Source organism: Antedon bifida, chromosome 8 (assembly GCF_963402885.1).
Source record: "Antedon bifida chromosome 8, ecAntBifi1.1, whole genome shotgun sequence".
NCBI lineage: Eukaryota > Metazoa > Echinodermata > Crinoidea > Comatulida > Antedonidae > Antedon > Antedon bifida.
The window spans coordinates 11,892,436-11,908,098 of record NC_136233.1 but is presented as its reverse complement, the minus strand read 5'-3'; the positions used below and the strand labels follow the sequence as shown (position 1 = coordinate 11,908,098).

Sequence of the window (15,663 nt, the reverse complement as noted above, 5' to 3'; positions counted from 1 at the left end):
GGATCTTTGATTTTTAAATGTCCATAATCCCGATTAAAAGCCACAGATCACGAAATACTGTAACCTCCCGTCCGAGACAATTAAAGTAATTTTTAACAGAATGTCCAAACCTCACAGCAAAAATGCTGAAAATGAAAATCTCATAGGTATGAGCGCAATATACTGTACTTTTTACTTGATCAGGAAAACCTACAATTCAGATTTCCCTTTCTGTTCTCAAAAATATATACTGTAGTTTACCAGTAAACCCATACTTTGAGACACTACCCTCTTCAGGTTACATACTAAAGAGGAAAAATATATTTTTTACTCTACGACCAACCCCTATTCAGGACACCCCTATTAAGGAGACACGTTGTTGAGTCCCAAAGGTGTCCCTTTAATAGCAGTTCGACTGTTAAACTATGCACAAAACAAGAATTGAGATACAATGAATATCCTGATTATTGTAGTTAAACCGTGGGTGTAAATAATCAAATACTTCACGTTCCTATAGAAAAATTACGTTTCAAGGTTAATTTAAACAATACAATCATTTTACAAGTTGTAATTCAAGCATTGTAGTGACACAATTAGAGTTTAAAGAACAGGATAAAGCTTGATTAGCAGGTTGAACAATTTTAAAGAAAAAAGATTGAAATTCTTAATATGTGAAGGACAGATTCAGCAGGTTTTAGTTTCATTTTTCTATTCTATTGCACTTTTTGTTTGTTTTTAAGTAGACTGACTTATATTGAAATCGTCAACAAATCTAAAAAAATAAATCTGAGGCCGAAAACCTTTTAAACGATGTAAAGGAAAACTTACCTAAGATGCTTAATTGCATAATAGTTTAATGGGAAAAAAACAATGTTTTCAAATATTTTAATATTATTCAACCAATAGGTGGAGGTTCAATTACTGTAGACTTTACACGGAGATGACACATCTCTTGTATATATTACCATGTGTTGTGCAATCTTGATGAGTAATTTAGACTGAAAAGGTAGTGGAGGGGTTGCTGTTAGAAAGCAAGTTTGAGTAATTACGACTGTTAAATCATCATTTTCGTAATAAATAAATTGAAAGTGAAACGGACAAAAACAACTTTCATGCAGTAGACACTGTTGCTCTTTGAACTGTACGAACATTAAAGCTTAACAACAATTTAGTCAAATTTCTTCATTAGAAATACAATTCAAAACAAAATAAGGAACGATATAATATGCTAACAATTGAGATTTTTATTTCGTATGAAATCCAATAATGCTTGTTCTTAGATTATGAACAAGTAAGTTATAATAATAATAGAAAATGTCAAGTAAACTTATATGAATGTTGTTTTAAAGAAGACACAATTCATCAAGTGAAGCAATGGGGTAGCTCTATACACATTTTCCGATGCCGTTCCTATAGCAGTAATTATTTACACATCACATTATTGCTAATGATTATCATGACATCATCGCTTTACTTACTCTAAACATTTAAATAGAATGTAATTTCCAGTCGCAATATTTCGTCGCGGGCTTTTATTTTATTTATTATATATTTGTTTCCAATTTACAATCGCAGTATTTTCAATATTGTCTTATACTATAGAAATATCAACTTCTTCTATATCTTTAATTTGATATTCTTCATTGTCGTCTTGGTCGCCATTAAGTGTACTGTGTTCTTCTGCAGCTTCTGTCGTCTTGTTCTGCGGGCCGTTTGTCTCTAGAACCACACTATGGTCATTAACAAACGATCTGTTCACTTCGGTATCACTTTGTTCAAGTTTACCTCCGTTAGCATGTTCATCTTTGCTGACGTCACAGTTGTTAGATATACTTCTCATTACATCCTTCTTACCTTCTGTTTTATCAATATCAGTTCTTTTTATATTTACCATTTTCTCTTCTGAGTTAATACCAGAACGTCCATTCTCTTCAGCGGTGTTACTTTCTTCCTTGTGTTCACACTTATCTGCGTCTACCTGTACATGTCTGCTGACGTCACAATTACCAATTTTATCGTTATCTTCTGCATTTTTCGTATCATCAATAGTTTTCTTATGCGAATCAATATCAAAACTGTCATTCTCATCAGCGATGTTAGTTTCTTTCTTTTGTTCATACTCATTTTCGTTTGTCTGTACATCACGTTTGACGTCACAATTACCAATTGTATCCGTCTTAGAATCTTCTGCATTATTCGTAGCATCATCTATATCAGTTTTCTCGTGTAATTCCACATTATTTGAATGTCCATTCTCTCCGGTTGTAGGCCCACCTTCTTTCGTTTGTTCGCAAATATCTCCATCTGCCTCTAAATCTTTGCTGACGTTACTGTTACCAATGTCTTTCTTAGAGTCTAATACGTCGTTGATTGTTTTTATATTTAGAATTTTGTCGTTTAAATCAATATCGCTGGAATTAACATTGCTAAACTGAGTTTCTAGATTGTCATCATCATTATTAGAAATAACAGCAACGGAAATATCACAACCGTTGGTTGTAACTTTCTCTTGTGAGCTCTCAGCTGTTTCGTCTTCTATAAAAGAATCCATCCTAATTACCTTCTGATTATCTTTCGTTGGAGAAGAGTCTTCGAGTTGAAACTGGTTTATTTTCCATTCAAGAGTATGTCCCTGTTGAAAGAAATGTTATATAATCTTATGAATATATAAACATATTGAAAATTTACAGACGGTGTTTTATGATTCGTTGCATAGAGGGCACCAAACACTATTACAGTATAATAATAGGTATACCGTACTTTGACTAAAGTCTTCAATCCTGCCCGGTGGTGGTCGGATAAAAATGTAAAAAATGCATGGGTAATAGTGAAACGACCACACTACGACGTACTACGGCCCATGGGCTTATTGTGGACAGTGAGAGGTATACCTCTCCCTGGTGTGAACGTAGCTTTATACAATTACGTAAGACAAAATGTTAAAATTGTTTACGAATTTGAAAGATGTTGTCTTACGTCTTTTTCCAAGACAATGACACCTTGAAACGGTATATTATCGTATTTACGGATAACTTTGCATTGATAGTTTCCGGCATCCTCGTCAGTCGGTCGGCTTATTTTCAGAAAACTAGTACTGCCATCACGTTCGCAGCTATACCGCCCTCTAGCCGCATTATCTGTAGATGAAGCCAATGCATTTCCGTGACCTTGTTTGACTTCACCAGTTTCATCAGCGTGGAACCAGATAAATGAATCTACTTGCTCATTCAACGGTAATGCCATACACGAGAAGATTAGCGAGTCAGCGTTAGAGAAGATATCACCAGCAACAACAAGAAGTGTACCTGTTATACAACAAAATGTATAATTAGATTACAAAATCCTATATTAAACATTAGGTGGAAAATAGATAGGGCTACCTATATTAGGGCCTACATTGGGGGAAATGACGAACCGTGACGAGTTGGTATAGGTTGGAAACAAAACGTATATAAATACGTCAGGAATTATGACAACATAAATGTTTTACCCTTTTATAAACAAAATCCAACACCCAACGGTGTTTTATATACCCAATACACAAAATCGTATTGTAAAGTTTTAACAATGTAAAATATTTAAATTACTATAACTAATGCAATTCAAGCCTATTATAAACCTACTAATCAAAAGTGTGTTTACTTCCGTAACCAATAAAATCAGAAAAAAAAATGACTAGGAAGTTCAGCTCAAAATGTACCGATATGGTGCGTGAATACAAACGAAGATACAACGTTGATCATGACAACGATACAGTTGTTTAAAGTTGACAATACAAATTCGCTATTTATAGCTACTCTTTTGTTGAAATCGACATTATGGATATTCCATTTTTTAGTATTTAGTAATAATATTAATAAGAGTAGTCATTTGTCATAATTTGGAGAGATCTGGCGTGTACAGGTATCCGATGGAGTACCACCGCTGTATTCCAATTACGATATTTTTATTCGTTGTAGTGATATTCTTTGTATATTTAGAAGAGTTTTACACGATTGATTTTATCGAAAGCGAATGCACAGTGGTTAATCACAAAACGGATTATCAGGAAAACGGTGACGTTAAGAAATCATGCAAAGGCGAAGAAAAATGTCTAAAGATCTTTGTCTCGTTCAAAGATCGTGAATGGAACGACAGAATGGCAACATTGTTTTTTAGCGAAGAATACCTTTCTAAAAATGACGAGGTAAGAAATGGCAATCTTTTTGTTTCTATATCGCAGTTAATCCATGAGCGAAAACGAATTCACTTCCTGATATAACAGCAAGAATGCATATTGTTTGAAAAACGCGTGAAGCTAATTGAATATCAAGTATAACCATGTATAGTATTAGTCCACTAAGACCCATTTATACTAGGACGATAACTAGATCAATTATTATGCATTTTAACACTTTAACAATAAATATCTGATCTAACATGATACGGGTATCAAAAGAATGGATATATTGACATTTTGACATTACTTGTTACAATTTTATTCCAGTGCTCTTTTTCAGGGTGTGAGACTCGAATGAAGGAAGAATCCACAGAAAATGATTATTTTGACTTCCGAAATACCTACACGAAAACAGGAACAACCTTCCCATGTTTCTATCATTCTAAAAATGAACAAGCAGTTTTATCGCGAAAGCACAAACCAAAAGTTGCTTGGAAAGCTATTATGATACCAATTATTTACTTTGTGATTGAAATTTGTTTGTATAGTAGAAAACGTAAAAATACACGATCAGCTGACATTATTACCCCATTGTAAACTTTATGTATCCTGGTCAAGAGAAGAAGTGGACAAATACACTTTGTTTTTTTAAATAAACCATTGTCAAATTTCTTTGGGTAAATATGTTTTACTGTTAACAGAAGCGGGATTCCCCGATAATTTGAGTATTAGTTTTACCATGAAAAGTATATTATTTATTTTAAAAATAAGTATTTATTGAGCCAGTCCCTGTTATTATGTACAAGGCATCCGCAATAAATATATTTCTAGATACACAAAATACATTGTTTTGTTTTGTATTGATTGAGTGAAAAGAGAAATCAACCATGCAAGAAAGCATAAATAATAACCTAGCCCGATTCTCTGTACTGTACACGTAGGATGTCTAGTACGATCATAGGAAAATGCGACAATACAGTCTTACATATCGTGGCGGCTATGTTATGGTTAGGCTTATGAAAGATGACGCGAGCGGTCAGTATACATTGATTAATTTAGGCCTATGTTTTCTATTTAAAAACATATTGGATTAGCCAATTGTATAAACTTACTGTGTATCGTAATCAGAGAAGTGTGCGATGAAGCCCTCTTGGCGTTGCGCCTGCGCACAAGACATGTGTATTCGCCAGAATCGAATGCGGTGATGTTGTTGATTTCAAGCCAAATTCTGCCTCTGCTATTGGATGTTACGTTCATGCGATCTAAAATAGATAATAAAAGATAACATTTAATTATTCAATTGTTGTAGGCCTAAGTTAGAGGATATGTTTGTAGTGCGGTTATGCTATGCTACCGAAGCTGTCCATTAAAGGTACTCGCTTTTAAACTTGTAATTTATTTTGAAAAAAAAAATGTAGGCCTATTCATCAGCTCAAAATGAAGTGTTAAATCAAAAGATATAAGTCATGTAAATACCTTGATTTGTTTTATGAAGATCGATATTTCTAGAAAATAAAAAAATTGTCAAATTGATAATAATGTACGGTATGCTTGGCTTTGAGGCGTAGGATCAAACAAACAAACCAAATACGAATAGTCGTCAAGGAAAAATTTGACTGGTAAGTTAGGACGACAAATCTTATGTAATTATGACAACATTTAATTTTAGTAGTTAATTGTAGTTAAAACTATATAATTATATATAACTTACTCATCTGTTGATGGCATTTCCTTTAAACTGATTCGTTCTGTAAAAATATAAGATTTGAATCATATTACATCAAATTGTACTTTGCACAGTGCATGGAGAAATCGCGATTTTCTCAAAATGATTGGTACCAACGGTTTTATCTTTTCTTTTATTCATTATTTCAGGAATTATTATGATTATTTTTAATGACCTACAATCGTTAACCAGGTAAATTTGTAATAAAAAAAGGATTTTTTAATTGTGTGTATTTTCTATCTTATAACATTATAAATCACAACTTCCTGGCAAAAAATAATTGAGGTTATTATCAAAGTTTATATTTTATATAAATCGGGACCTACCCTTTAAGTTACTTCACAAATAGTATTTAGGCCTATTGCTGAATACATGCAGTGCATAATCAGAATCAATTTATTTCAAAACAACTTTCTAATCTAGAAAAGTCTACAGGCCACACGGTAAAGGATGTTTTTATCGTACAATTAGTAATTAGTAACTGTCTTCTTAAGATTCTTCTCCACTGACCTGTCAGACTACTGATGCAACTCGGAAATTTCATTAACGGCAATGCACCATTAGGGGTAATCCACTGGACATAATCAGCACGGGCTAGTCGAGGTCTGTATTTACATTCGATAATTACTGATTTCTTAGCATCTGTCAACTGTTGCCCTGGTACAATCAGGCGTATCGATTTGAAACAACAGATATATACTAAATAATAATGAAAGCCAAACAAATTGTTAAAATGTCATTATTTTTAGTGGCGTGCAACGCGACTCTACAGCTCACTATGTCGGTCGGTTTGGTTGGTCGGTCTCTCGGTTGGTCGGTCGGTCGGTAAACACTAACTTGAGCACGCGACTGCAGCCATCTATATGGCCTTGTTCGTAGTGACATATAATATCTAGCATTGCCCAAAGCTAGATGCTTTTAATCATCATTAAGATGAATTGTAAAACGTACTTTTAGGAACTTTTGCCGAATAAATATTTTTATTATTATTATTATTATTATTATTATTATTATTACTTTCCAGTAATTGCTTTCTTTCCCTGATCTTATGTTTTCCACCTCATACATTTACTGTACATTGGTAACAGATGTATGTATATTATGAAATGAACCACAAAGAGAATACTTTACGTCTTTTTTGTAATAGGGAGCTTTAGGTTTAAAATGACCGGCGACCCATGACCTAACTCATAGATGTGTCATCGGTTGTCTTCTGGGCCTAGAAATGACTGTCGAGAAATAGAGTGAAGGACCTCGTGCCAACTCCTATCATGACCTTAACTTGTTCCTAAGTCGTCGGTCGTCACAAATAGAAAGCTCTCTATTGTTAACACCAAAATATAATTAATGTTCTGTTCTCACTTAGAACGATGAATAGTAGTAAGCCAATTATAGCAGCAGCAACTCCGATGATGAGATATAAATTCAGTGAGTTATCATCTTTCCATATGCCTTCTGTTTCTAAAATATTAAAAACACTTTTTCGTTATTAACACATTATATAGGGCCTACACATCCCAATACATATCTCCAAAATTTTATTCTATTTCACACTGTACAATTTCAAAGAATATTATTTTATTAAATATATTGAACTACAGTAGGCTCTACTATGCTTGAAAAATGTTGCAGTTTTTCAGAAAAACGATTTTTTTTGCCCCACATATTATTATTATTTTTATTACAATAGTTAAGCAGATCTATAGTATATTTGCTTCTTGCAAAAAAATGAAATCTATTAAATAAAACATTTTAATGTTAGCTACTGTAAGATAATATTTTTTTAACTCTATGATAGCTTTAAATATAGATTCCCCATACTTTCTTTTATATCTAAACAAATATACATTTTGTTTTTTAATACATCAAGCTCGTGCACTAGGTTAATTTTATGAGCACCAAGTGCTAATTTTGTATTTAAGTATTTTCTGCCAAACATCTGTAATTTTCAATTTTTTTCAAAATTAGTTTCAAAGAAGCTGTTTTCTTTGCGATTAGAAAGAATGTATAACTAAAATGCTTAAATATGTAAATAAGTCTCAAAAGAAATTGCTAATGTGAAATAAAAAGTATTGAATAGGTATATTTCTTACAATTCAAGTGTAAGGGGGTTTTTTAAGGCCTATAGAAACTATACTTTATAGGTATTTGCTATGATATTATAGCAATTTTTAAATTAAAACCTGTAAACTGAAATTTCAAATGAAATGAAAGAGCTCCCACGAAAGAAAAAAGTAATGCTTGTTTGTGATTTTGTTTTGTTTAAATAATTGTATCGATAGCAGAATGACAATGATACCTGATGTTGAGATCTTGTTTGCGATAGTTGTAGGGTCATTGTCATTAAAAGTAGGCCTAGTATTTGCTGCTGTAGTTGGCTCTGTAATTAAGTGAGTTCAATGCAAATGGTTAGAAATATCAATACAACTTTAAGTAATGCTTGTTTGTGAGTTTGTTTTGTTTAAATAATTGTATCGATAACAGAATGGCAATGATACCTGAGATCTTGCTAGCGATAGTTGTATGGTCATTGTCATTAAAAGTAGGCCTAGTATTTGCTGTTATAGTTGACTCTGTAATTAAGTGAGTTCAATGCAAATGGTTAGAAATATCAACACAACGTTTACTGTTAATATATGGTTCTTTGGATATCATATTTTATTTAATATTTTTATATTTATTTATTGAGTTTTTTTTATACCATCCGACATAATAGCAAATACATAACAGAATGGTCTTTTAGTGTCTTATGAGGCTTAGATGAACATTGTTGATGATGAAAATTGCATGGATGAAACTTTTATCGGTGATGAAAATGTTATCCATGTAATTGTCATCATCACTAATGAGTTGCGTAAACGGCGTTCCATACGGAACTGATTTTTTCACCAATGGCCCTGAGATTGGTAAGCAAGTATCAACCGCCGAGTTGTGCCACTATGGATTATAGGATATGTAAGATAGATGCTATTAATATTTATAGCTTGTAAGTTGTTGTGAGCAATAACTAACAACCATATTTAGGCCTACATCATCGCTGAAATAACAGATACAGATACCATTACTGTACCTGTATAAAATATACCTGATGTTGAACTTCTATTAGGGACAGGAGTTGTATTATTATGGTTAAGTGTAGTAATATTTTCATTAACTGTAGTTGTCTCTGTAATTAATTGAGTTAATTATTAGTAATATAAATAAAGTGCTTAAAAAGATACGTTGGATGTTGAATATATTTCTCATTATTAATAATAATTCCAAACTTTTGCTTTCGAATTAATTGAAACTGTTTTGTAATTTGATTAAAAGTATGAATACCCGAATATATAAATATAGAATGTTAAGATATTTCCAAGCTGCTAATCATTATAATCCAACATTAATAGTAGGCCTACTGTAGTTACGAAATACGCACCATAGCCATACACTATTCTCTGTTACAGTACGTACAACCATATTATTTACATTTTGACCACACTCAAGATGATATGATTATTAAAGATAGTAGTTTAATATGTACAGGTTTGTAAGAAGAAGATTAATACGGAGAATTATTTTATTTTCACTACTGTACTTTATGAATGATGGTGACGTTTTATTACTGCGTTGTACTGTGCTGAAAACCAAAATTACTTACCTATAAGAGTTATGTTAACTATCATTATGTTACTCGTCTGGTCAATTTCCAGCAGTTGATAAGCTGAACTTTGAACAGCACAGGTATACTTTCTATCAGTTCCGGAATCAGTTGCTATACCAACTGTATGATGTTGCTTTACTTCTCCTGTCTTTATTTCGTCTTCAGTAATATTTGTAGACTTTATTTCGTTCTCATTCTCATACCATGTGACTTCGTCTGGGGGTGGATTGCCTTCTGGTAGGATACATGTCAATTCCACATCTTCTCCGGCATTAACTTTGTTTTGTGATACTTTTATCTGTGGTTTGTCCAAAACTTTGAAAAAAACACCCCTTTTTTATACTTTCATGCGGTATATGGAGACCAATTATTCATATGGTAGACATACTATTTAACATAAAGAGTAACAGTAAATGACATCGGCAATAGACTCTCCGATTTGCATAATTGTGACGTCAACAAATTAATATGGAAGAATATAGTGCTCCAAAAACTTTTGTCAGTGTCAATTAGAATGTAACTTAATACATTATATTTTGATATAAAATATCTTTTATAAAAGATGATAAAATAACTTACAGTGTACATCAAGCTGAACATCTTTTGTAAAGTTGTAACCATCTACAAGAATATTACATTGGTATGTACCGCTATCCTTGCGATACACATTGTTGAAAGTCATGTCAAAGCTTTGAGTTAAGTCGTTCTTGTTCTGGTGTAGTGCTATGTTGCCTTCTGCAGTGGAATGTTTTGTCCACCACCAAATTGTAATATTTGAATTATCGATAGAATCCGGTTTTATTTTACACGTCAAAGTCACATTGTCTTCACCTTCTTTTACCGTTTGATTTTGAGTTAGAACTAAATAATAGAACAATAAAAAATAGGTAAGAAAAATCAGTCAGGAAAATGTCTTTAATATTGATGTGACGATGATTTATTTAAGAGTAAACACGTAATTTTAACAGAGATTCATTAACGTTCACATCGGTGATGCTTCCTTCTCTAAAGCTCTGTCTATACTACCAAAATTGTTTGCCAAAAAAAGTGTGATGTGCGCAAATATGGTAGTGATATGACGTCATCGTGTCCATATATGGGCACATCACATGTTTTGTAACATAACAACGAAATGCATTTGAATCATTTACCCAATGCAAGTGAAAGCGGCACCACAGACTATTCATTATTTGCACATAAAACATCATTTTCTTGATTTTATTTTATTTTTCGAATTATTGTTTCAAAGTAGTGACTATACTTAGTTAGGTAATATATGACATTGCATATTGCTTCCAAATCTGTGAACTTTCCTCTCTTAGGATGATATATAGATAACATAATAAATAAAACACAAAATAAATGAATATAATAGGCTAAAATGAAACCAAATCAAGGTATAGAATACATACATAGATATATAACTCTTTTAAAATCAAATTTGAATAAAATATATGTTTTTCGTCGACAAATTTGCAGTAAGTTTCATGCATCGGTATAAACATACGTGAATATCTAACCTTCAAGTACATGAATGTCAACAGCATTACTGTAAATCCCATTATTTCCGTCGTAGATGTTGCTCTCAGCTCTGCATTTGTACGTGCCAGAATCAATAGAACTATCAATCCGTAATGTAGTGGATATAATGTCGTCATCTGTCCTATTATTGGATTGAAACTGAGATCCATCCTTAAACCAACTATAGCTGATAGGTGGCGGATTTCCTGCAGGTTTGTGGCACTTCAGATCAATCGTGTCCCCAATTGAACAGTAACGCCGGCTTGGTATTAGTTCCGGTTCTTCCAGATCTGAAATTGGTAAAATTAAAACACTATGAATGAATGCACTGCTTGCACAGCATTTATTATCAAATATATAAAAATATTTAAAATGTGTTGTTTGTACACAGATAAAATTATTTTTAAAAACATTAAAAACATGGCCAACAGCCATAAGTCGCGTGCTCACAGACAAAAATGAACTTTCAAAAAGTAATGTACTTTAAAACTTTTCTGTACATCAAAACAGTTCAAAAAGTACAGAAAAGCGATAAAATGCATAGTGATACCGGACCGACAGACAGACCGACAGACCGACCGACATAGTGAACTATTGAGTCGCGTCCACGCGACTAAAAACACGATAATGAAAAAACACATCAAAAGATACAAAAAGCTACACTATATGAAACAGCAATCAATTATGTACATTGAATTAATAATGTGGTTGGTTGGAAGGCCTAAACCGCAGATAAGCAACAATACTAAAACAGGTGAGATGACGAGATACTATACTCTTCGTTTGTCTACACTAAAAAAAAAATTACCTTGCAAACTGAGCAGTTAACAAACTCGATTAAAAGTTATGTTGTCTGTGTAGTATCGGCAACTTAATATATTTATTTTTTGGTGAATTCAAGCTTTTTAAAAACATTTAGACATAATTGCCAAATCACAAAGGGTTCAAATTAATATGAAATATTCCTATTTATATAACTGTAAAGTGTTGTCTCTTTTTAGATGTTTTCTATTTTTGCTTTTATATAAATTGAAATGGTTAAAATATAGTCACAGGTTCCCATGGTTGTAATCTTTAATTAAAAACAAACCAATATAAAATATCTTAGTCTGACCATGGTTGAATTAGTTTAACGACTGTGATGCATTTGTTTTAATGCTCTTTTAAGTAACAAATGAAAGCAAATTAGCAAAATCTACATTTTTCTAAAAATTGCTGTATTACGACTTTATTAACATGAAAAACAATAAAGAGAACATAAAACAATCTTGTAATGAGTTGATACACTGTTACTATCATATAACACTAATAACACGACTATAAACCGAAACTTAGTTTACGGAAACAAGTATTAATTCAAGTATCCGTGTTAGTATACTTTTAAAACAATAATGTTATTTGATTGTTTCACTGATATTGGCTGTTGACAATTACAATATAACTATCGTTAATAGATTAGTAAATGATTTGATTTGATTTGAATAGGCTAAATACATTATTCTATTCTCAACATATTTGAGGTTGAGCTTTGTAATCAAGCTTAGGCCTACCGGAATGTTATTAGTTTCGGCGATTAGCCATTTGTTTGTATACATATATTCATAAGGAACAAAACATACAGGAAATAGGTCAAACATTGGAGAAGCTGAGCAGAGGTACTGGTTACTTCCTTTAAAGTGTACTGTTACCACATGATTACCATTTTCAATAACAAGGAAATTGAGAATGAATGACCTTGACAAACATTTTACAGTATACCACATTCAATAACTTTACCAGAAATAAAATTATAATAGTTTTTTTTATAATAGTATCACCTATATTACGTACATATTATTAGCAATGGTTGTGAGAAACGGTGATCGCAAGTCCCCTTGTTTTTACAATAGGCCTAGATATTAAATAAGAGTATCTTAATCCATAACATCGGCAAGGGTTTGAGGCTCACTCACTTCATGGTTCAGGTGGTAGAACGAGTCTTTTCTGATAATGACTATAAACCGTAGGTCCAGTGTACACATCTAATTCATGTGCACTTTAAAGAACTAGTACATCTTTCGAGACGAGTAGGAGCCACTGATCATAATTAGACCCTCTGGGAGAACAGTCTTTGACCGAAGAGGTCGCCCAGTATAAATACAATATTACAATTCAATCCAATCGATATTAGCTAGGCCTAAAGCAGTTTTTTGTAAAAAGTATTCAGTGCATCATACCTTAAAATTGAAGAAAATCGTGCACGGGAAGCCAATTGGTCGATAGGCCTACAAGTGGCTGATTTTAGTTTGGTATTATAAATGGTCATAGCGCATGTGCGAGTTAAAGAAAATGAGGTTTTAGAGTTGCACTTTAGGCATTTCCGTGGTCCACATCCATCTGTACTTAAACCTTGATTTAATGATTACAATCATATTATTAAATCATCTTGGCGACACTCATGGTTGACCGTGTGTATAGTTTGGCTTTCTTGATATCTAATTTAATTCCATACAATATTGTAGGCCTACTTACATGCTACTGTTAAGTTGACTAAAGTTGAATTCATGGTTGAATTTGAATCTAGAATAATCTGACACATGTAGGAACCTTCATCATCAGTATTGACATTTAGTATACTGAACTGATTATCAGTACCAATTTCGCTGTCATTTTCCCTCATCACCAAATCCCCATTATCCTCTATCTCATAAAGGATTACTGTCCCATTTGAAATGTCAGTTGTTCTACAATTGAAAGTCACGTTTTCACCAATCCGAACAGCACCTTCATGGTTTAATGACAGGTTTACATCTGTGAACAAAAAAATGACAAGTTGTTCTGAATCAATATTGTACCATATACAGCAAAACAGATACTTGGTTGATTTATCATGTTTAGACATATGGATTGTTTTAACACAATACCAAAATATTATCTATACTATATTAATATATTGACCTCAGCACTGTGTAATATCATTTAAATAGCCATTGTTTATCATATGTGCAAACTAGTAAGCTGTCCCCAAAATAGACTTTTTTTGATTTTGAGTAAGAAAATATCTCGTGAAAAGTAATTAAGCAAGTTAAGACAGCAAAAGATAAGCACTTAAGATAAAATTTGGAAGGAAAATATACGATAAAAGATAGGATGACACGGAAAATTTAGTTTAAGTTTAACTATAAATTCAAAGGCAATTTACTGAAAAAATATCAGTGCCATGAATGTAAGATTTTAAATCGTGATTTGTTATCGTTAAATTGTTATTGTTTTGAATAAATATTAAAAATTGAATAACCTGCATACAAAAGAAGAACCATACTGTCAATAACAGCCACTCTGTACTTCCGATAGGCCCACTGACAAATTAATAACATTTCCAAGAACGTTGAACCATGGAGAAATTATTTCAATTCATCCATGGTTAGACAAACTTCCTGCTTCTGGTGTTTTATTTATGATCCTTTGAAAGTACGCAATCTACAATTTCCTCCCGATTGTTAAAAAAATACTAAATGTGTTTGTAGTTTGTACTTTTGTACAGAATGTTCCAAATGCATTTTACCGTAAATGTATAATTTCCGTTTAACATGGATTTTGCCCAACCAAAGATGTTATGGCTCAAGATATAAACGCACGGACGCAATTCGAGAGGGAAGATCAGAAGTTCCCGAGTTAAAAAAGAAAGAAATATAAAACGTCAACAACACATTATTTTTCAAGCATTATTGAGTCTCTAGCCCGTATGTAGTGTAGAGTTTGACTATACGTAGCAGATACACATCTACCTCCATTCCCCCTCCTAACACACAGCGTATTGACGAGCCGTAATACATATATATATATTTACAATATACTTAATCATACATAACATTCCTGTCAGGCATGTATGCCTACATTTTAAATAAATTAGCCTATATACCGTCAATTAATAATACGTATCTAATTTAGCCTACGATAGGCCTAAGCCAGTTTCCAAATAGTTGACACGATTTGTGTATGTTTATGTTGTTATAGGCCTACTTGTTGAGTGTACCTTTTAACATGATGCCTCATGAACCGTCTTAAAGTAACAGCATTTACCCAGTTTAACATCGACTACTATAACAATACTCCGATCCAATCAAAAGATGAATCACAACTCAACAAGTAAGAAACATTTCATACTTCACGGTATTTTGTATGAATACAAAACACGTTCTTTAGGTATCTATTATTGAGACACATGAAAGCTAATACTTAACGTATGCACTGTACGTAAACCTAACGGACGTGAGCCTATACAAGTCCTTGAATTGAACCATGAAGACACTAATATTACTGTTAGGAAAATAACAAATCTACCTAAAACCTACTTACCATTTGCGAACACAGAATGAAACACAAATAGAGCAAACAGGAATTTTAGGTGTAACACACCCATTCTTATGGGACGAGTCTCCCGAGACGAAAACACCTTAGAATCTTTCCTAGCAGTTTGTTAGGCCAGTGCGCACATACTCCAGAAGGATACCAATGGCTTAATCTGTTTAATATGTCACTACTAACTAGTTTCCGCGAACAACTTCCGCAAAAAAACGTCATATCATTTTCATTGTGTTTCGAAATCGAAACATGCAGCGGCATGTATATCAAGATGTGATTAAATTCAGAACT

The 15,663-nt window shown here is 32.7% G+C and overlaps 3 protein-coding genes across 6 annotated transcripts in view; 1 reads left to right on the top strand and 2 right to left on the bottom strand.

The window, feature by feature from the left end:
• The window catches only part of LOC144850012 (uncharacterized), a 38,971-nt gene extending 33,992 nt beyond the window's left edge, over positions 1–4,979 (top strand). Inside the window, exons 2-3 of one of the 2 annotated variants that reach the window (XM_078707174.1) lie at positions 3,939–4,165; positions 4,466–4,979. In XM_078707174.1, the coding sequence (XP_078563300.1) occupies positions 3,939–4,165; positions 4,466–4,735 (497 nt within the window). In that variant the 3' untranslated portion in view covers positions 4,736–4,979. Of the gene's footprint in view, positions 1–3,849; positions 4,166–4,465 lie in introns of those variants that run through there. The other variant, XM_078707173.1, reaches the window with a different exon arrangement.
• On the bottom strand, positions 1,210–15,531 carry LOC144850004 (uncharacterized). 3 transcript variants are annotated; one of them, XM_078707162.1, is made up of 14 exons: positions 15,367–15,531; positions 13,540–13,818; positions 11,028–11,318; positions 10,087–10,368; positions 9,505–9,822; positions 8,363–8,437; positions 8,164–8,244; positions 7,227–7,325; positions 6,375–6,563; positions 5,850–5,886; positions 5,615–5,643; positions 5,251–5,400; positions 2,956–3,284; positions 1,210–2,611 (listed from the first exon to the last, which is right to left on the bottom strand). In XM_078707162.1, the coding sequence occupies exons 1-14, from the start codon at positions 15,428–15,430 to the stop codon at positions 1,571–1,573; spliced, it is 3,264 nt and encodes a 1,087-aa protein (XP_078563288.1). In that variant the 5' UTR covers positions 15,431–15,531; the 3' UTR covers positions 1,210–1,570. The 3 variants fall into 3 exon arrangements, with proteins under 3 accessions (XP_078563288.1, XP_078563289.1, XP_078563290.1); XM_078707163.1 differs by lacking the exon at positions 8,363–8,437; XM_078707164.1 differs by lacking the exons at positions 8,164–8,244; positions 8,363–8,437.
• Positions 7,914–15,663, bottom strand: part of LOC144850007 (uncharacterized) — a 57,828-nt gene continuing 50,078 nt past the window's right edge. Inside the window, exon 10 of the transcript XR_013614037.1 lies at positions 7,914–7,923. The gene's annotated coding sequence lies outside the window, so the exon portion shown is untranslated. The remainder of the gene's footprint in view (positions 7,924–15,663) is intronic.

Coding starts and splice junctions, on each gene's coding strand:
- LOC144850004 (XM_078707162.1), bottom strand. CDS start 15,430: ATGGGTGTGTTACACCTAAAATTCCTGTTTGCTCTATTTGTGTTTCAT. Junction 9,823..10,086: donor TGTTCAGCTTGATGTACACT/GTAAGTTATTTT, acceptor TTTTTTTCAAAG/TTTTGGACAAACCACAGATA. Junction 5,887..6,374: donor TTGCATCAGTAGTCTGACAG/GTCAGTGGAGAA, acceptor ATATTTTTACAG/AACGAATCAGTTTAAAGGAA.